The sequence below is a fragment of the Carassius gibelio genome, chromosome B14 (genome assembly GCF_023724105.1).
Source record: "Carassius gibelio isolate Cgi1373 ecotype wild population from Czech Republic chromosome B14, carGib1.2-hapl.c, whole genome shotgun sequence".
NCBI classification, from domain to species: Eukaryota; Metazoa; Chordata; class Actinopteri; order Cypriniformes; family Cyprinidae; genus Carassius; species Carassius gibelio.
In genome coordinates, this window is record NC_068409.1 from 9908708 (window position 1) to 9932187 (window position 23480).

At 32.9% G+C, this 23480-nt stretch overlaps 1 protein-coding gene across 1 annotated transcript in view; it reads right to left on the bottom strand.

Moving 5' to 3' along the window:
- Positions 1 to 2001: 2001 nt before the first annotated feature.
- The window catches only part of LOC127971938 (short transient receptor potential channel 7), a 69567-nt gene continuing 48088 nt past the window's right edge, over positions 2002 to 23480 (bottom strand). Inside the window, exons 6-11 of the mRNA XM_052575275.1 lie at positions 19999 to 20263; positions 6084 to 6279; positions 5562 to 5783; positions 4629 to 4709; positions 4435 to 4510; positions 2002 to 4279 (exon numbers count right to left, since the gene is read on the bottom strand). Coding sequence (XP_052431235.1) covers positions 4137 to 4279; positions 4435 to 4510; positions 4629 to 4709; positions 5562 to 5783; positions 6084 to 6279; positions 19999 to 20263 — 983 coding nt within the window. The 3' untranslated portion in view covers positions 2002 to 4136. The remainder of the gene's footprint in view (positions 4280 to 4434; positions 4511 to 4628; positions 4710 to 5561; positions 5784 to 6083; positions 6280 to 19998; positions 20264 to 23480) is intronic.

Here is a 23480-nt window from a genome sequence, read left to right on the forward strand (position 1 = left end):
TTCAGTTTAGGTCATTTCTGAACAGAGCCCATTTAAAATATCTATATATATTTGTCTATAAATAGCACATTATAGGCCGACATCGTTTTTATTTTCCTTTTACAGGAGAAGAATACTCTGGAAGTCTGGATGCTCGAGTGAATAACAAAAAAGATAAAATAATAATATATTTTCACACATTTTAAGACTGACATGATTTGTTGTTTTAACCACATTTTCACTAATTATTTATATATAAGTCATAAATTAGTATATAGTAAAATATCAGTTCAGCAATACTAATGTTCTAGATCTCTATGTTTAAGAAATACAATTATATATATATATATATATATATATATATATATTATCTGTCTATCTATCTATCTATGCTGAAGTTATGAGCACCAGGGAAAATGTATTGTATTGCTTTCTAACATTTGTTTCCTATACGTAGAGAACTGATGATGACAATAGTTCATGAAGAGAATTTAATGTTAATATATATACAGTACAGACCAAAAGTTTGGACACACCTTCTCATTCAAAGAGTTTTCTTTATTTTCATGACTAAAATTGTAGATTCACACTGAAGGCATCAAAACTATGAATTAACACATGTGGAATTATATATGAAATTATATACATAACAAAAAAGTGTGAAACAACTGAAAATATGTCATATTGTAGGTTCTTCAAAGTAGCCACCTTTTGCTTTGGTTACTGCTTTGCACACTCTTGGCATTCTCTTGATGAGCTTCAAGAGGTAGTCACCTGAAATGGTCTTCCAACAGTCTTGAAGGAGTTCCCCGAGAGATGATTAGCACTTGTTGGCCCTTTTCCCTTCTGTCTGCGGTCCAGCTCACCCCTAAACCATCTCGATTGGATTCAGGTCCGGTGACTGTGGAGGCCAGGTCATCTGGTGCAGCACCCCATCACTCTCCTTCTTGGTCAAATAGCCCTTGATGCCTTCAGTGTGACTCTACAATTTTCATAGTCATGAAAATAAAGAAAACTCTTTGAATGAGAAGGTGTGTCCAAACTTTTGGTCTGTACTAATATATATATATATATATATATATATATATATATATATATATATATATATATATATATATATATATATATATATATATATATATATATATATATATATATATATATATGTATATGTGTGTGTGTGTGTGTGTGTGTGTGTGCGTGTGTGTGTGTGTGTGTGTGTGTCTGTGTACCCAGTGAAACTAAGAACACTTAAAACTTTTAATTTGAGTTATAAATAGCACAGTTATTTTGCTCAGTCATGTTTCTCCTTGTACAAGTGAAAAATCACATTCTGAATATGGGTGTATTTAATTAATTTCGTATTAGTGAAACAAAACATACATTCAGATAAATCTAAAGTCTTACTGTAAAACTATCAAAAGTGTACATCATGTAAACACTCTCGTTGTCTCTCACACTCAGTTTCTATAGAAAAAAAAAAGAAAGAAAAAAAAAAGAAAGAAAAAAAAGCTCTTTAGTCTGTTTGAGCAAATGATTTTTTTTACAGGCTAGAAAGTCTTCAATAAAAGCCCACAGATATTGTAGTGTGTGTATGTGTGTGTTTAGGTTAATCTCACAAAACCTGACAAGAACATAAAAAAGAAAAAAAAAAGAAATCATATTTGCACATTAAAATTAAAATTAAAAAATATATTGATTGATTAAAACACCAAAAAAAAAAAAAAAAAAAAGTTATAATATGTTTCACATTGAAATGTAAAACATATCAAATTAATATATATATATATATATATATATATATATATATATATATATATATATATATATATATATATATATATATATATATATATATCATTTTTTAAATATAAAATATATTAAATTAAAACATGAATGTGCATAATAAAAATTCAACTTAATTCAAATGCTCCAGGTGCATTACAGTAATAAATTAAAGGGAAATGTGTTTTAATGTCATGAAACTAATGCCACAAATCTTGTTTGTAAAAATAAGCTCATTATTTCATGCAAAATATTTATTTTTTCTCTCTTTTGATCTTCGGGTGAAATATATATATATATTTTTTTTGTAAGATTCACCCATGTGTGTGTGTCTGTGTTCTTGTGTTAATTAGACGGCCTGCATGGTGTGAAGAGGAAAAAAGATGTTTACGCACCTCACTGTTACTGCTCATCTGACTCATCATTAAATGATTCAAACATTTTTAAATTAAATGATATCATAACTGGTCAACATCACAGTGTTTTTATCTACTGTTTTCCTTTTCTCTGTATGTTTATCTCCCATGAGATACAATCTCAGAACAGGAAATGACTCTTAAGGGGGGCAATATCCCAGAATGCACTGCATACCTGCTTTGAGCCTTTAACCCTCGTTTATTCTGTTCGACTCTCCTCTCAGTTTTTCTCATCTCTCACTCTCTCTTCTGGAAGATGTTCATTATCTGAGTGAATTCACATCAGTTCATCATTCACTGATCACAGACAGTCCTGTTTGCTATTTTCCTTCACTTACAAACCAGCTCTGAGATAAATCATTTTGATTGGACTGATGATGTAACTGAATCAGTCTGGGGAACTAAAGCCGTTTTGTTATCAGAAAACATCACTACTCTTTTTTCACTTTAATGCAACAACAACATCCCATATAAACTATCATTACAAATGTCTGAATGTGATTCATTAAATCAAGTGTGTGTCTGTATCAGTGTGTCTAGAATCTTTTCTTTTCACTAATGTTCATTTTCTTTATTCTTAGCTGTTGATTTTTAGCGGATTTATGAATACAGTTCTATAGAAGCTTGTTTCCACTACAGAATAAATTAAAAAAAAAAAGAATAAAAGTCCTTTTTCTAAGAATAAAAGTCAGAATTGCAAAACATAAGCATGAGATGTTACATCAATATTTTGAGAAGAGGACTTTATATCTCATAGTTCAGACTTTTCTTCCCACCGCAGGAATCTCGTAATTCAGTCTTTTTTTCACAATTGCCTAGTAATATCTCACAATTTGGTCTTTTATTCTCATATATAGGTTTGTTTATATCTTGCGATGCAGGAATTTCATAATTCAGACTTTTTTTGCGGTTTCTAGTTTATATCTCACAAATTGATCTTTTATTTTCAGAATACATAGCTCATATATCGCAATTTGTCGACATTTTTTCGCAAATGCTAATTTAGAACTCACAATTAAGATTTTCCTTCTCAGAATTGAGAGCTTAAATCTGACAATTTGGTCTTTTATTCTCAGAATAAGAAGTTTATAGCTTGCAATTGTGGGAATCTCATAATTTAGACTTTTGTTTTGCCATTGCTAGTTTATATCTTACAATTCGAACATTTCTTCTCACAATTACTAGTTTATATCTCATAATTTTGATATTTCTTCTCAGGATAGGTCATTTATATCTTGCGATGCAGGAATTTCATAATTCAGACTTTTTTTTGGAGTTGCTAGTTTATATCTCACAATTTGGTCTTTTATTCTCAGAATACATAGCTCATATTTCGCAATTGCGGGAATCTTGCAATTCAGACTTTTTTTTCGCAATTGATAGTTTATATCTTACAATTCGACATTTCTTCTCAGAATTGCTAGTTTATATCTCACAATTTTGTTATTTCTTCTCAGGATAGGTCATTTATATCTTGCATTCGTGGGAATCTTGTAATTCTGCTTTTTTTTCACAATTACTAGTTTATATCTCACAATTTTGTTATTTCTTCTCAGGATAGGTCATTTATATCTTGCATTCGTGGGAATCTTGTAATTCTGCTTTTTTTCACAATTACTAGTTTATATCTCACAATTGAGAGTATATTTCTCAGAGCTGGTAGTTTATATGTCACAATTCTACAAAAAAGTATTTTTTTTCACAAGTCTTTTATTCTCATAATAGTTTATATCTCGCAATTGCGTGAATCTAGTAATTTGGACTTTTTTCGCAGTTGCTAGTTTATTTCTCAAACCGTAAAAACATCCGTCTGTCAGATATTTTGCTTGTAAAGTGTGTTTGTGCATCTTTTGCATGCATTTTATATCTACTGAATGACATTCAGACATTTTTAAGTGTCTTAAGTGTCCATATTCTTCTCCTAAACTACCATATAACTCTCTCCATCTGTCTGTCTCAAGGTTGTTTCTTAGCGTTCTTGCCAAACTTGTCGCTGAGTTGTTGAATAAGGTCAGCCAGTTCTCCAGTGGCCTGAGATTTTTCTTCCAGAAGTTCGTAGCGCAGACTGGAGATGTCCTGTTTTATTTCCTTCAGTTCACCTTTAACACACAGAGCTTTCGTTACTCATACCGAAGATAAGCATATTTTTACTTTTAGGAAAGAAAGTTTGAGTGATCAACAAGACAAATGATTTGAGCTGACAGTCTGGGGTGAAATAAAACCAGAGACTGCAGTAAATTTACTGGGTTTATACCTTCATTAACTTCATCGTTCTCTTTGTCGACCTGAGCCTTCAAAACATAGCGTTTAATCAAGCGCTTCATTATCTTCTGTTAGACAGACAGACAGACAGATAGAAATGAGGGAGAAATAGTTTGTCAGTTCAGACGGCATACAGAGATCATAATGAACTCTCTTCAGGTTCATTTGGTTTGTTGAGTCTCTCACTTGATATCTTGTGGGGTTTTTGATGGGTTTCTTGAAAGTGTTCTCCTCTCGGCTTCTAAGATTTGCTCTATGATGATCAGCCTAAAAAATAAAAAAAAAAAGACCAATATTCAACATGCATTACTGCTTCGAGTTTTCAGAATGTGAAACTGATTTTGTTTGACATGTTTTGTGAGTTTTGAATAACCAGATGTTTCAGTTTTGTATCCGTAACATTCTAAATTTAATCAATCAAATAATATAGAGGGTAACTACATTTCACTTAAAAAACATGTTTTAAAATCAATTAAAGATGTAAAAATGGAAATTAGCTCCTGGTTATGTAATATGCCAAAACTATCTATCAGAAACCAATCACTGTATAAAAAAATTACAAATAATATGCACTTTATATATATATATTTACACACACATAAATTATATACCTATTTAATGATATTACTTTACATAAATGATATATTATTTATAATATGTAATATTACATTACATATTTTATAAGTATAATCTATTCTAGTATAATTATAGTTATACAATAATTCTATAATAAGCATCATTTATTCTTCATTCTAAAATGTGTTTTAGTCCAAATTCTCTTCAGTTTTAGCACTAGTTCTCAATATAATTTTCTGAAGCTGCAATTCGGAAGCATACAGAGGCAAAACACTGCGAATAGCCGATTTGAGCCATTTGCTTGATTGAGTCTCACTGTCAAGATCATTTCCATAAGGATCTTAATCAAAGTCTTTCTGTCCGTCTGCAGCTGCAAATCAGTTTTGAAGACACACAACTGCAGACGAGAGAGAACTGAGACATCGGGCAATCAGACAAGACATTCAGATCTGCTGTGTGACGGATTAAAGTTTATAGAAAAATGACATATACGGTGCATGAGGAACTCAAATGTTGTTTAAGTAGACACTTTAAGTGTTTTACCTTCAGGCGTGAATTAAGCATTCCCATCTCCAGCTCGTTTTCATGCCGATGACCTTTGCCCTTACACAGTCGTATAAGGCAGGACTTGACCCGGATGATCAGATAGTAGAAGGATTTTGGAGTGGGCACCAGGTTAAACGGCGCAGGCAACGTCCGTCCCTCATCGAAATATGACAACCAGAGTTTAGCGCGAGCAAACTTCCACTCCACATCAGCGTCTTCCTACAGACACAGAGAGATCCATCAACTCACAAATCATGATTCAACACCACTGAGGATACAGAACGGAACATGTTTTATGTAAACATGCTGCAAGACAAGTATAATCAGATGCATTTGATAAATGAGTTAGGTCAAAATTAAGCAAAAGGTAATCAGATGACATTACCTTAAACGTGGAATCTAATCGAGGTTTTAGTCATGTAATCATCAGTGATGGATTATAATCTTAAGATATGTTTTTTTGTGAAACCAAGACTTTGTTAAGAGTGAGAATTGGTATTTTTTGCAGTAAATTCTTACCTCTATTTCCTGGTAGGAACTGTTGATCATTGCGATCAGCATGTTGAGAAGAACCACCACCATGGTGACGTTATAAACCCCGTACAAAACATAGCCGATGTTCTCGATGAACTTATGATCATACTTCAGAACCACAGAAATCACCTCCGACAGACCGAATATGGACCAGAACAGAGTCTTAAAGCTCTCCTCAACCCTGTCAACAAACACAGAGCAGATGAACATTATCGCTCTTTCACTGCTATTTATTTCTTTGTCTTTATACAAACTAAACAAAACCGGGTTAAACCATTATTTTACAAATTAAACCACTGAGAAAGCTTGTGACGTGGATGGAGTTTGTGACAGAGACTTTCGTCTGCAGACGTTTGTGTCTTAGTAAATCTGAGCAGTTTGAGACCTGGTGCGATCTCTTCTAGACAGGAAACATGTGAGATTTCTGGGGGCTTTTTCTCAGGAGAAACATCCGCGAGGCAGAAGAACTTCAAGTCTTCAATTGAACACTTCTGTGATTGTGCTTTCTTGTGCACGAAATGTTTTTGTTCCATCTGCGGCTGTGCCTGTTTTTTACAGAGAGCTGCATTCATGAGCTGAATGACTGCTGAATGAAGAAGATGAATCACTCAGTGAAGCAGAAGGAGTGACGCTGGAGAACAGAGGCTCTGTTAAATAATGGATTTGTTTTGTGATGTTGCTGAAATCTCTGTGTTTTAATGCTGAACTCATCGAGTGGACAGAGTCAAGGTCTCACTCCCTCCGTGTCGCTCTGAATATTTAAAAGGATTGTGTCTGTGCCAAAGATGGAATATAAATCACCAACAAAAATACTAAGGTTTGCATTGCTGTTATTTTTAAGCACATTTCCTGTCCAAATTCTCACTGTTATGCATTTGAAAACTTTTTTTTTTAATGTAAACAATAATAATATATTTTTAAATATTTTTTATGATTTTTGTTTCATCATAAATACGTTACCACAACAAATACTACCATGATGCATAAATATGTTACAATTAAAATTATAAATTTTTATGTGTGTCATATAACAATGTTCACATTTGGGGTAAAATGCAGTCAATTGTAATGAACAATGCCACAATTAAAAAAATAAAATAAAAAAATAAAATAGGTTTAATTTTTCTTAATGTACAATATAAATTATTATTAGTTTTAGGGTGTAATTAGGGGTGATACTGTTTCACATTTATAATATTACAAATAAATAAGTACATACACGCATACATACACAAAGGTCTTACAAATAGGATTTATTTTCCCCATAACAAATATATACACTTCTTTATTTTTGATTTAAGAGTGAAATATGAGCAGATTTCGATTGTACTCACTTTTGAGTACAATTTGGCTACAGTTATATCTGTTATTTATTAATATATTAAATATAACTGCATTCACTTTTCTACCATTCTCTGTAAAATTGTCCTTTTCAAATTTAAGTCTCTCTATTTCACACTTGATATTTTCTCAGTCTCTCATTCGTTATTAATATCTAGACGTGGTTTAGAATTTCTCTCTATCCCTAGTAATTTATGATTTCAGACAGTAGGTATATTATAGCCATGAGCAACTGGTTTTATTAACATGTAAATCATATTAGAAAGAGACTATTCGAAAATTATCCACCTAAAAAGTTCTTATCACTTCTGTTATGATCTCCTTCTCTCTCTCTCTCTCTTTCTATTTCTATTTACCCTTAGAAATTACATCTCCTTCTCTTGATTGTTCTTAATGACACTTCTTTTCTACTCATCTTTCCTGTTTTCCATCCATTAGTCTCTCTGAAGAAAGACTGGCCCACTCTTCACTCAAACACACCGGCTCAGATGAATAAATATTACCAGGAGATTAGATGCCTTCACAACGCCAATCAAAAAGATGAAACCAGCTTGTCTGTTTAATATGACAAATATTCTTTGGTGTGATGAGAGAGGAACATTTTAGTTCCCCTGTCACTCTTTAGATATTTGCTGACAAAAAAAGCTATTAAATGTGTGTGCGCTAAAACTGACCCCTAAAGTAAATCTGATAAAACCTCAGTGACATTAAGTGACAATCTGTCAAGAAAAACAAGTCAGCTGTACTTAGAGAAGAGCATTAATGGAATAACTTGCCCTGGAATGAACATTTGCTGAAAAGGTACTCACCCTCAGGCCATCCAAGATGCAAATGAGTTTGTTTCTTAATCAGATTTGGAGAAATGAAGCATTGCTCACCAATGGATCCTCTGCGATGAATGGGTGCCGTCAGAATGAGAGTCCAACCAGCTGATAAAAACATCATAATAATTCACAAGTAATCCACACAACTCCAGTCCATCAATTAAAGTCTTATGAAGCTAAAAGTTGTGTTTGTAAGCAATGAATCTATCACTAAGATGTTTTAACTTCAAACCATTGCTAAAATATGAGTACTCTATCCATAATATTGCTTTCTCAAGGGAATAAGTCATGAAAAACAGTCCAAAACAGTTCTAAACAAATATATGTATCTCATTCTGACGGCACCCATTCACTGCAGAGGATCCAGTGGTAAGCAAGTCATGTAATGCTACATTTCTCTAAGGAAGAAACAAACACATCCAGTATATTTTAAGAAAACTTTCATTTTTGAAAGAACTATTAAGACATGTATCCTTCTCTGAAAAATGCAATCCCGAAATCCACTGAAATGGGATAATAATATGATGATAAAAGAGAAATGATTACAATGCCCCGCTTCATATTTGCGGAATAAAATCCAGCACTTGTTTTGGACTCATTTTAGGCTGCTGATTCTAAATGTGTCTGTTTTATCACAGCATGTCACACTTTCTCACAAAATATAATGAATTTCATAGCATTTTTGCTTTTCATAACTAATTGTAAAGTGAAGTTGCCTTGTATTCTCCCTTAATCAGTAGAAAAAACTGCCACAAAGACATGATTCCTGTCTTCCTCTGAACTATTTTATTAAGTAATATACTTAATCATCATATATGTTCCATGAAGATATTTAGTAAATTTCCTCCATTAATATAATCAAAACTGAATTTTAGTTTATATGCAGTGCTAAGAACTGCATCTGGAGAAATTTAAAGGCGATTTTCTTTTTTTTTTTACCCTCAGATTCCAGATTTTCAAATAGTTGTGTCTCGGCCAAATATTGTCCTATTCTTATTTATTCATCATTCAGATGATGTATAAATCTTAATTTCAAAACTTGACCCTTATGACTGGTTTTGTTGTTCATGGTCAAATTGTATAAATATAAAGTATTAAATCACTGAATCACTAACAATTGTGAGTCACACTATTTGTGTAATGCTTCAAATCCATCACTTACGAGGTTTTATTTCAATCAGGACGTCATGGTCAAAGACAGCTGACTGTGTAGGTGGTGGGTAGCAAAGCAGCTCATTATGTTTCAGCTCCACAGAAGTCTACAGTAGAGCTTCTCAACCACCTTTGCTTCAGATGTGTGTCTGTATATGTGTTAGTAACTGTTTAGTCTCTGGTAAGTGTCCTAAAACTGCACAAACACACACAGCAGCATTTAATTCCTTAGAGCCATTCTCTATGTGTGTGTGTTTCACAAAATTACTTCACAGTGAACGTGCTTAAAGATGTAGGCAGAGAGAAAGAGAGACGCTTTCTGACTCATGTTGAGGTCATCTACCTTCCTTGCACACACACGCGCGCACACACACACACACACACTCACTCACTCACAGCAGGTTCCAGTTTTGTGTTGGTTTCTCTTCTGTTGCTTTGCGCCCACAGACTGGGCATGAAAACCATCCCCTCTCTCTCGATTTCTCCCTTTCTTAAAATATCATCCGTATTTTATCCAGCCGTAGACTGACTTTCATTCCCCTGTGTTTACAGGAATAGCTCTCACGTCTTCTGCTTCTTCAGGTCTTTAGCATTTATATTTAATTCATTTAGCAGATGCTTTTGTACGAATCGATTGACTAATGAGGTCTGGTGCAACACAAGTGATTCATCTTAACCAAAGCACTAGTGGTCCTCGGGGCTTCTGGCTTTAATGCAAATGAGGAGGGCGGGGTCTTCAAACCTGTCCTGAAGATGACCTATAAAATCCTTTCAAAAATCCAATGAATAATTCATACGCTGGAATAATCTACAACACTTGATGATTCTCTCTCCATATCTGATGTCTTTTTCTCGATAAACTGAGTGACATTCGATTGATTGTTAAAGTGTTTGATGCAGCATATATTTATATATAAACACACACACACACACACACACACACACACACACACACACACAGTGTTGGGGATAACACATTACAAGTAAAGTGACTAGTAAAGTAATACATTACTTTTTAATTTACAAAAACATATTAGAGTTACTTTTTCAAATTAGTAAAGACAGTTACTTTTTCCCATTTATTTGTCCCCATGTTGAGAGGAACTGGTAAGATGTTACTTTAGTTCTAGAATAAATGTCAATATGCATTAATTCATTTCACTCACAAAATAAATCAATAAATAAAATTAGATTTAGTTTTCCTCAGAATTAATAAAAACAGTTAAAAGCAACTCAAAATTTGACCCAAAGCTGCAATAATTAATTATGTTAAATAATACAAATATCCTTTATGTATTTAATCTAATTTCATTAACAAATTTGCTGCTGACATGCGATGGTCCGATTCAACCATACTAATAAGCATTTCTCCTTTTTTTATAGCTGAAGAGTGTTGAACTTTCTTTTTCTGCATTCTACTGTACAGACGTGAATATACATTTCCTTCAGCCTGAGGCATTTAATGCGAAAGGGCTTTTACATTTGGCAAAAACATAACTTTTTATTTTAAAAGCAAACAAGCAAGCCCAGTTCAGATTTAAGAAGTAACCCAAAAGTAACATAAGGCATTACTTTCAATACATATTAATAAGTAGCGTAATTAGTTACTTTTAATGAAGTAACACAATATTGTAACGCATTACTTCTAAAAGTAACTTTCCCCAACACTATATATATATATATATATATATATATATATATATATATGTGTGTGTGTGTGTGTGTACATATGTACTCCTTTATATTTAAAATCGTAAACTACTATAACATTATATAATTTTTATATAATATAAAATATTTATACAATTACATTTCAAATGTATTATTTATTAATAATAACATAAATTAATAGCCTTCTAATATTCCTAATATTAATATATTTTATACGTGTATACCACATTTATAATATATATATATATATATATATATATATATATATATATATATATATATATGTGTGTGTGTGTACGTGTTTATATATTTCATTTGTATACAACATTATAATCATATTATTTATACTTTTAGTACATTTATAAATGTATGTTCATTATTAATTATATTTATACATATATTTATTACATATGCATACATGCTTTTATATTATATGTGTGTAGATATGTATTACATTATTTACATGTATTATAGTTGCAGTATATTACAAATGTGCTGTTATTATTAATATTTATGTTTATTTATGTATTAATTGATTTATTACATTTATGTTATTTGTTAATAATATTTTCATACATTATAAATTATATTCACACATATGTGTGTGTTTGTGTGAGGCTTTCCGCAGTTATGCATTTTCAAATAATTCTGTAAAGCCCCTGAGTGACAGCAGGCCCCGGGGGTGACATTTTTCAAGATTTTCTTAAGTGTTTTTATATGTTCCCTGGCGAAAACCCACACACTGACGCACACACTTAAAAAGACTCTATGAGAGGAACCGTGTGCTCAAATGAAGCTCCACACACACTGTGAGCGTGTTTTCTGATCGATGTGCTTCAGCTTCTGCCAGCGGGAGAGTTTTTCCTTTTCTCTCCTGGTTCGAGGACATTTTCACTCATTCTGTCCATTCCTGTCTGTCTGTTTCCTCTGGTTCTTTATCTCTGAGTGTAAAAGTGCAAAGCCTGCAGTGGCGCTTCACAGAGACGCCCCAGCATCACGTCTCTCTCTCTCTCTCTCTCTCTCCCTCTCTCTCTCTCTCTCTCTCTCTCTCTATCTATCTCTCCTGGCTGAATTCATTCAACACTGAGGCTACTTGAACATGTTTGAGTATTCAGATTGTCACTCTCATTCTTTTTAGTGCAAACCTGCTTTATGTGTAAATAGGTCTCAGTATTGATTGTGCCTTATTCTCTAAACGAGCACAACCTAACACTCAGAAACGACCGGCATCATGAGGATGGCGGCATGCAATGACATGCAGCTCATTTTGTGGCACGTTTGCATTATCGGACTTATTACATCTTTAGTGAAACTGGTACTAAACAACACAGCTGGTGCATGCAAAGTCATGCTGCAATCCATTCTGTCAAGTTTCCCCTCTTTCTTATTCTTATACAGTTTATCTATGCATCCGCATTCAAATAAAACTTTATTTGGTTATTTCAATAAAGCTGGAATAAAATATAATTATTAGATGAAAAACTAAAATAAATAAACAAATAAATGGAAATTCAAATTGTTGCAATATCCTCATCATTGTTATTAACTTAGTAACTTGTTATTAAAAAGAGAATAAAAAAAAATGTAATAAAAAAAGTTTAATTAAAGCTGAAACTAAATATATAGATTATATAAATATCATTTTTATTCATTAGAAACAAGTTTATGTAAATTATTATTATTAACAAAAACTAAACCTGTTAAAACATTTTAAAAATTCAATAATTATCAATACTGAACGATATGAAATATTACATTGTTGATACATTTTTTCAGCTATATCGGCCAGCCCTAACATATTATAGATCATATTTCACCCCAAAAGCATGAAATTAGACCTGGATGTGTTTTCAGTCCATTTTCCAATTACAGTATGGTCGCCTTTAGAACAAGCCATCTCTCATCCTTGACAAGTGTCAGTGTGCGTGTGTTTGTGTGATCAGTTTGTGCTGTGCTGCTGTCTATCAAGTGTTAGCCAGCACTTCTTCAATTCTGTCCACTCACACACACACCGTCCCAAGGGAGATCATTATCACATCCACCTGCATCACACACACGCAAGATACTGAGCCGCAGAGATACTACACACACACACACACACACAAAGTATCTGTGCTCTAACCTTTAAGGCTTGTTAGCAAACCTGTGAGTGCTTGAACACTACTGAACCTCAAAACAATCTGTCTGGCGTTCATTTCCTCTGATTCACTCTGAATCCAGGGACAGACTGACCCTGCGGAGAACACAGCTGTAACGCTGGACAGAAAAACATCTGCAGAACTGGAAAAGTTCTCGTCAGATAATTACACAAGTTCACATTTGCACAGTGGTATAATGTAACGAAGTAAAAATACTTTGTTACAGTACTTAAGTATTTTTTGGGAGTTTGAGTTTTGAGTTTTTATATTTCAGCCAACTTTTACTCCACTACATTTCCTAATTAAAATGTATACTCTTATTCCGATACATTTCCCGTAAGTATATCCGTTACTTACTGCAAAATAGTCAGAAGAACACAGACTGCAGGAAAGCAGGTTTGATGAATCAGTTGTCTGGCATTTGCAAGTTAGACTCATAAAAACACCTTTCCTCATGTGCAAACAACCGCGAATGATTTCATTTTCCAGTCGAGGCTGGGGTGTGCGATACAGATTTGTCTGTGATAATATGGTAGGTGTTGTTGTAAAGATGTGCAAACTTACGTTATCAAGTAGGCTGTATAACCAAATCACACAAAGAGTGCATGCACATTGATTTATAAGTCTATTAAAACTATTTGACTATTAAAACAATATTCCAGGCATTTTAAATTGTAGACGGCAATAATTCTTCTGTATACTTTTTATATTTGGGCTATATAATTTGATATAACATTAGGACTTAATCTGTATCACACAATGAGTAAGTTAGGGTTTTTCTGCAGATGCATGAACACATTAAATAATAATTTTATTTATTTAATAAAATTTAGTTTTTTTTAGTACAATAAATCAATAAATAACATTTTAGACATAATATTGCTTGTTTTTGCACAATTTTGCTAATGTGAATGGTTCCGAACAAAGATCACTGCACATGTTTTGCGTCTCTGAGCAATGGATGGTGTTTACTTATTGAATAAATCAGCGTTTTGAACAAATCGGTTGAATAAATGATTCAGTGATTCACTAATTAACACAGTCAAATGCTTTGTTCCTGAATGAATCTGCCGTTTGAATGAATCGGATGAATCTCAGTGACTTGCTGTCATCTACTGGCACTTTTAATTTCACATTTCGACTATTTTTTATTTCTTTTTCTTTTTTTTTTATATCAGTATTCAACATTAAACATTAGGCCTTTTTATACATCTGTATCTGCAGTTTAAATTAATCCATGTCCCCTCTGAGATACATAAACTGTGTAAACACATGCTATTTCAGATGCAGATTCATAGAGATGATTTCTTATGTTGGAATGAAAGACACTAAGTACCGGATGAAGTGATTCTTATTCTTAGCCAAAAATACAAAATGTAGGGGTGCTCCGATCGCGCATCTCGTCAGTAAAGCCGGTTATCTAATCAGCGTTTAATTCCATCAGGTGCGTGATTTCACATTGAGCAGCTGTTGTTAACTGAGAAGATGCGCCAATAAATGTAAAAAACTCAGTATGCATGAAATAGCATTTTACCCCCCCTTTAATGTGAAACTAACATTGATAAACATGCTATGATGAATCATGCATAATACAAAGTTTATCAATAAACTAAATAAGGCCATCTTTTATTGAGTGACTTATTAAAGTCTGTCCACGTCCTGATGAAATATATGAAAATGCATGAACTGATTAAATGTATAGTGCTAATGCACTGAGAGTCACTTTGGATAAAAGCACCTGGCAAATGCATAAAGGAAAATGTAAATGAAATATCTAAGGGTCAGCCCGATTATAGCAAACACATTTTTTTTTCAAAGTTGCTAAAGTTGCATTTAAGATCTGCATTTGATTAGTTCATGCATTCCCTGAAAATCAAACATATGACCTGTTTCAGCTGCTGTGATTTTTGACACGTTTTGAAGCTATTTTATATTTGCACTATTTACAGATTCTCATACCTCCACATTAAGCCTCAATCTTCCACATCTGAGGTTAGTTAAGTTGGTTTGAGGCACAGAGGTGTTTGACGTGTCATGACTAATGAGTTCCACCTTCTCCATGTGAACTTTATCAAGGCACACTGGGAAATGCTGCATGTTGCTCTATAAGGAGCTGGAGATGAAAGCAGATCCACACTGCCCTCTACTGACACCATAAACACTCACACGCGCGCGCGCGCGCGCACACACACACACACACACACACTGTTCACAAAACACACTACATGGAACTAAACGCAGTTCACCTCTGACACTAGTGGAACTTCAATGTTTACATTATTATAGTATCAAGAATAAAATAAAATAATTTTAATTGGACAAAATAAATAAAATATGTTGTCTTATCAGAAGAAAAGTTATATATATAAATTAATTTTTAATTATTACTAGTAGTAGTATTGTTTTTTATTCTTCATTTATTAATAATGTCTCTCTCTCACTCTCTCTCTCTCTCTATATATATTTGTATATATCATACAATTATTTAAATATTCATTAAACCAAATATTCTTGTTTAATTTATTAATAATTATTTATACATCAATAATGCCTGTATTTAAAATGTCTACATTTAATTCAGTTATTAATTTATTAAACAAATATTAGCAAATGTGTGTGTGTGTGTGGGGGGGGTATATATATATATATATATATATATATATAGAGAGAGAGAGAGAGAGAGAGAGAGAGAGAGAGAGAGAGAGAGAGAGAGAGAGTATTCAATAAATAAAAACAACAACAATAAAATAAAACAATAATAACAATACAATAATTATTATTACTAATTATTATTATTATTATTACTACTACTGAGGTGATTGTTTACAGTACATGTAAAAAAAAAATAATGTGAATGTAATCCCCTCCTACAGGCCAGTAAGCTTTCATTTTAAATGTCCTAATAATGTCTTTTTTGGGGGGAAGGTTTTCACCATGTTAGACTGACCTTCGGGTCCACATCAAACCGAAACCTGAGCTCCAACACAATTCACCTTCTCCAATTCAGATTAAATGGGTCTGTGGGCTCTTATTGATTTCATCTGCTCTGCGGCTCTTATTGTCCTCAGAACAGTCTCCATTGCCGGAGGATGCTCTGAGATGAGCAATCAACGCATTCTCTGACAGGCCCAGATACGTGGATGGGACTCTCCATTTAGAGCCCCCATGGAGGAGCGTAACCATGGCAACACTAACAGGGTTTCCGTAGGCCGTTACGGGCCGATAGCTGGCGGTGCATCGCTTTAATCAGCATGCTAATTTCCCACCTACAGCGAACAAAACAACCAGCGCAGACACAACACATCGTAATTAGGATGAAACATTACTGGCCAACACCAGCGAGATCTCTTTAATGGACCCATCCATTCATTCTCACAGATAGTTATAAAATATTGCGATATGTTTTGTTTACAATAACATTGTGATTGTTGATTCAACGATTTAGAAGCTGACATTATCAAGCATGTCACTTTCAAAAATAAACAAAGGCTGGCCTAAAGAGTAGCCTAGCAGAATTTAAATGACCCCAAATGTAATCATTGAAACAAAAATGCCTCTCTGTAAGGTTTTGTCATGTATTTCTACATTATATAGTTTTGCAATATCACACGAGCAAATGTGCTGTATATTCCAAAACACAATGTCAAAGTCATATTGATTTTATACCATTCAAAAACAGTTATCACCAGCAAGAGAAGGGAAAAAAACATGAATTTCACATATGGTAAAATTTTCAGAGGATGTTTTTTTAAATAATTATAATAACATTCGGCTGTAGTAATCAAAGTGTGCCGATATACAGCCATGGCTATGAGTTTTATATTGAATTTATATAACAGTTTGATGGCACAAGTGTGTAAATACATAAAAATAACAATGGAGTGTCTTTAAAAGCCTTCTTTTGCGCAGAACTACTTCCTTCTGCCACAAATTCAAATCTAAAGTTAACAGCTGGCCCAAGCCTCCATTACTAATTCAAAAACGTCACTTTAGACCTATAAACGAAGAAACGCTGAGTTGCTTCATTAAAAGCGTATTGTATGACTCTATTAAAAGCAGTGTATTATGTGTAATACAGTATTATAAGACAGAGATTGACTGAGAGAGTGTGAATACCTGCATCTGATAGGGCATTCATTCTTCAGCTCAATCTCATATTCACAAAAATACATTAGTTTGAATGTCCGCTGAGGAAAGCGATATCTTTGTCAAACTATCCTTTCATCTGTTAAGGGTGATTTCCATTGACAGCGCTGCTCTGTGCATTTGTTGGCTGCATCTTACAAGCTGTTGTTGAAAGTAAAAATAACTTAATTGTTATTAAAAAGGCATTTCATTCTCTTTCAATTCCAATTTCCATTTTATATTAACATTAAAAGTATAAATTCCTTTTTATATAATTTGATATTTCATTGTTTAGAATACTATTTTTAAAACATTATTATATAATTAATTATATAATTTAATATTTTTCTAATATTTGAATAGCATTAATTTATTATGCAACTGTAATTGTAGTGTTAATAAATCTGAATGCTTCTAAATACTAATTGCTGCAATCGACAAAATCGCAGAAATAATAATATAATTTTTTGTAATTATTACACACCCCCAGTTAAAAATGAGAAAAAAATATGACTTTTACTGAAGCATCCTGCTTGATGTTTCTCCTAAGAAAAATCTAGAAAGAATCACAACAGTGTCTCAGACTATGCTCATGTGTCCAGGCCGCTCTCCAGTCATTTTATAGCAATGTATTGTAAAACATGATTTCTTACTTTGTATTTTGATATTTGCACTGGAAAACAAGATGTATTGTATGACAAAAGTTCTCTAAGCCAGGTTTAGGATCTTCTTGCCTATAATGAGGAGTTGTTTGGAGCATTTTATGAGGCATTTGGACCTTTTAAATGAAAGTCAATGAAAGCCGCGGTGCAGCAGAACGGCCCCCGTGAGCACCAGCGGTGTGCCTCATTCTGTTTGCTTTTAAATGGAGCCGGACCGCAGGGATCCACTTCAAAACCAGCTGACCAGAACTTAAAAAACCCATTTGCAGAGCGATTTGGAAAAGATTACAACTGAGCCATTCTCTCATAAGCCTGACATATCTGTGCGCTGAATACAAATCAGTGCTTACTGCTGAAAACAGCACTCACGCTAATACAAGATGACAGCCATCTCTGAGAGAACCAAAGAAGGGATTTTAGGTGAAATTTTGTCATTTCACACAGAAGCTTATGATTTTACCTGTCAGAGCCAAACTCAGAGGTATAGTAGCAGGTATTTGATGGTGAATGTATGTTTGTGTACATGTGCAGCCATAATCTTAAAGAAAACAGCATCATAAAGGGACAAAATAATGTCTAGTGCATCAGTTTAGGGTTAGTTCACAGTTGGTGGGTTTCAAGACAAAAAAATTGGTTGAGAAAGCAGAGAAAAGATTATTAGTATACATAGTAAAGATTCTTAAATCAAGATACATTTACATGAGAAGGACAAGGGCTTATTATAGTAATTATTTATATTAATGACTGAAAAGACATTTAGAAAGCAAACACCCAAATTGTTGACTATAAATAATTATATTTATTTTAAAACTGTGTCGCTGGAAGTCGCTGCACATCAGTTATTTTCTATTCAGCCCATGCCACTAATTGTATTTTTACATGTTAATAAAGGTAATAGATGTTAATAATTTCACATATTGTTATTGTAAATAATTAACATGATGTGGTTAGAATAGAAAAAAAAAATCATTATCATGATTTTCTGAAATTACTTAAAATTACTGTGACCAGCAATTGCCATATATATATATATATATATATATATATATATATATATATATATATATATATATATATATATATATATATATATATATATATATATAGTTTTCTATTCTAACCACCTCATGTTAATTATTTTATATATTGTTAGTGTAAATTAATTTCAGTGAGAAATGTTTATTGTAAATAAAATGTTATGCACAAAAATATTTTTATATTAGGTCCACATCACATTAATAATTGTAAATTTTTTTTTTTTTTTTTTTACATATATATTTTACAGATTTTTTTTTTTTTTTTTGCACAATTAACTTTTTTTTTTAATTCAGCTCATGTTATATTAACAAATTTACATATTTTAGGCAAATTGCAGGTCACTGTAATATTAAATGATTTCAGCAAAACATTTAAAATAATGTAAATAAATATTTTATGCACAAAAAAAGCCCATGCCACATTTATTATTTTTCATATTGCTGTCCAATTGCAGGGCAAATTTCTGCAAGAAATGTTTAATGTAAATACTTTCTTTTTTTTTAATGCATAGATTTTAGTGTTGCATGTGTGATCTAAAATATATCCTCTGATTATAATCATATGCAATATAAGTAATACTCTTTTTAAAAATGAACTCTGTAACAATAATATAGTTCAACATATTGTGGGCCAGTATTAAATAATGTAATCTGTGAAATGCGGTTTTGTAATATGATTTTTTTTTTTTTACTGTGTTGCATGGGCATTGTAAAATCTGTGTATAATTCTAAATATAATATTAGGTAATCTAATATTTAATTAAAAAATCTTAGATTTATTTTAATTTAACATTTGATGTTTGAGATTTCTCATAAAATAAATGTGTAATTTCTGCAACCACCAGCATAAAAAAAGTGATTTTATCACATTTTTCAATTTCTTCTTAAAATGTTTGTAGTATGTTGTGTGTGTGGTTGCCAGGGTGTTGCTATGGCTGCGTGTCACTCACGTGGTGAAGGCGGGGTTATATTTGGCCCCCAGGTAATAGGAGTACAGGTTGAACATGCCGATCATAAAGGCCACGAAGACCATGATGAAGATGACCATGAACTTGAAGATGTCCTTCACAGTTCGTCCCAGAGAGATCTGCAGGGGGCCGAAGCTCTCGTTGGCCGGCAGGATGTATGCGATGCGAGAGAAGCTCAGGACCACAGCGATGGCATACAGACCCTCGGAGATGATCTGAGGATCCGACGGCCTCCACCTGTTCCTCGCTGCAACAGAGACACGCACAGAGAGCTTTACTGAACATACAGCACTGATACCATGGTACTTTCAGTAACTGAGAGCTGATTCAGATTTAAAGGAATGGTAAAGTAATGTCAAGCATGTTTGATGGTTTGAATTCAAAGAGAATCAGGGAGAGGAAGTCAAAGGTGGAGAATGCTAATGAAGACTTTGTTCAGAGATTCTGAGTGAACACAATGAAGATCAAACACACTGTCAGTTCACTCAAAGATTTCACCAGCACACACACAAGCACACACACACACACACACACACTCTTTATGTATGTATTCATATATGTTGTGTGATTTCAGAGGCTGTGATATCACTTTCACACCAGCAGATAGCAGCATTGATAACACATATCAGCTCTATCATACTAGTCATATCTCAGAATGATGTATAATGTATGCAATGCATGCCATACTCAAACTACATACTACAATTTCCAATTATTATTTTAGTATGCATTAATATTTTCAGTTAGTTTTATTTGTATATTTTCAGTTTCCTTTTTAATTTGTTTAATTTACATTTGTTATTTTTTTTTAACATTTGATTTTAATTGTAGTCAAACTTTAACTGATTTTATTTTATTTAGTTGTCAAGACAACATTGCTTATTTTCATTTATTTTAACTTGATGTACTAAAATAACTACAAGTCAAATAAAATTATAATTACATTTGTAAATACACAATTAAAATTTAAGACAAAAAAAAAATATATAAAAGTATAATACTAGCTACCTCAGTTCTAAAACAAAATAAATGTAATGAAAATGACATCTAATATTAATCTTTCATTTTGTTTCATTTTTTTTTTTCTATTAACGAAAATATTAAGTGATAATGGTTATTTAAAATAAATTAAAATCAAACCTATTTAATTAAAATCTGTACAATTTTAATTATTAAAGTGATATGTCAAAAATAAAATAATAATAAAAGTAACTATACAAGTATATACAGTATATATATACATATATATATATATATATATATATATATATATATATATATATATAGATATATATCTATATATATATATATATATATATATATATATATATCTATATATATATATATATATATATATATAGATATATATATTAAGGAAAATGAAAAAAAAAAATCTTAAATGTTAATTTGAAACAAAATTTAAAATATTAATTAAAAATTATAAAAACTATAAAATAATAAAAAATTAAAGTTTTGACTCCAACATGTTATATTATTTCAGTATTTTTATCTATATCTATCTATCTATCTATCTATCTATCTATCTATCTATCTATCTATCTATCTATCTATCTATCTATCTATCTATCTATCATCTATCTATCTATCTATAATACAATTTTTTTTTAATCGTTTCAGTTTTAGATTTGTTTAGCAATAACAACAATTGATATTCCATCCAGTCTAACAAATGAACTCAAATCAATGTCAAAGACAATTTTTCTTTCTCTATACTTGCGGCACACTCTGTTTCATGTACTAGGTTTGTTTGTTTGTTTATTGGCTATTTTAGTCTAAAGTTTAATACTTCAATAATGGCAGGAATTACACAAAAGTTTAGGCAGTACATAAGAGTTACAGCCAATCTGTTAGTGCTCAGAGCTAATATACATCTAAAACACGGCAGTGGTTGATTCATAAGGTCAGAGCGGTCAGATTTCAGCTTAGCTAATGATGCTAACACTCCCACAGATCTGCATCACAGCCTCTCATTAATGATTCTACCCAAAATACCTGAGCGCACTATATGAACGCTTTCTACAATCACACATCACAAAAATGTACTATGGTAGACAAAATTTCAGCTAGAATTCCATCTGTTGTCGTATGCCAATACAACTATGCTAAACTGGTATTATCTACCATTGTCATTGACGAAAAGATATTTACTGCAAGATTCTAATGCTTCTTGTACTGTTTGAAGAAGATGTATTATGATTTCACGGCAGTAACAGAGTGAATCTCATGAAAACATGTCTAGTAGGGGTGTAACGATACGCGTATTCGTATTGAACCGTTCGGTACGACGCTTTCGGTTCGGTACGCGGTACGCATTATGTATACCGAACGGTTCGTTGGAGTAATTAATTATATTTGGAAAAAAAAAAAAAAAAAGAGAGAGATAGAAATATAATGATATGCGTTCAACAAGGTAGCCCAATAACCCAAACAACGTAACAGGCAACGCCCCTGACACTCCCGAAGAAGAAAAAAACACCATCTTATATGTTTATGTTAGGCTACTCAGCAGGCGCTCGCTCACTCAGTACGCGCTGAAGGCTCGTTGCAAAATGGCCAATGCGTTTAACAGACTAGAAATGAGAAGATCCTCCAATAACCAACAGGTCTGGTGTTTGGGTGCACTTTGGATTCCCTTTAAGCTATAATGGTGATGGCAAGAGAGTGGTGGATAAAAAAACAACGGTATGTCGCATCTGCAACATGACAGGGTACACCAGCGGGAATACAAAAAAAAAAAAAAAAAAAAAAAAAACACCAGCGGGAATATCTGGGATATATGCGTCAGTACTATCTGGGAAAAGACGAAAAAAAGGAGAAACATGCACGCAGCAAACTATCCCTGCAGCATTTAGACACTATAGCTTACAGGGAATCCAACCCAAACACCAGACCTGTTGGTTATTTTAGGATCTTATATTTCTGGTCTGTTAAAGGCATTCGACATTTTGCAACGAGCCTTCAGCGCGTGCTGAGTGAGCGAGCGCCTTAGGGGCCGTTCACATATCGCTCCTAAAAACGCGTGGAAAACGCTAAGCACGTCTTTCTCCTCCTTTCCAAAGCGCTCGGGCAGAAGCGCTCATGAGGCGTCTGTCTTTGCTAAGCAACAATGACGTGCTCTCTCCATGAGACGCGGAAATTTCAGCGAAGGATAAATGGATTTGCAGCTCTAAAAATCGCTTGCAGTAGCTCTGCTACTAAATTTATTTCAAAATTGCAATCCATATACAACTATGATCAGCTGTTCCTTCATCTTGGCTGAGCTCTCAACCTTGTTATGGGAAAGGATGAAGCTGATTGGTTGGTTCTTGTCACATGACCCGCGGTGCGCTTGCGGCATTCTGAAAAGTTGAGATGTTTTTACATTTTGCTGTATCTAAAACGTATCGAACCGAACCGAACCGAACCGTGACATCAGTGTATCGTATCGAACCGAACCGTGAATT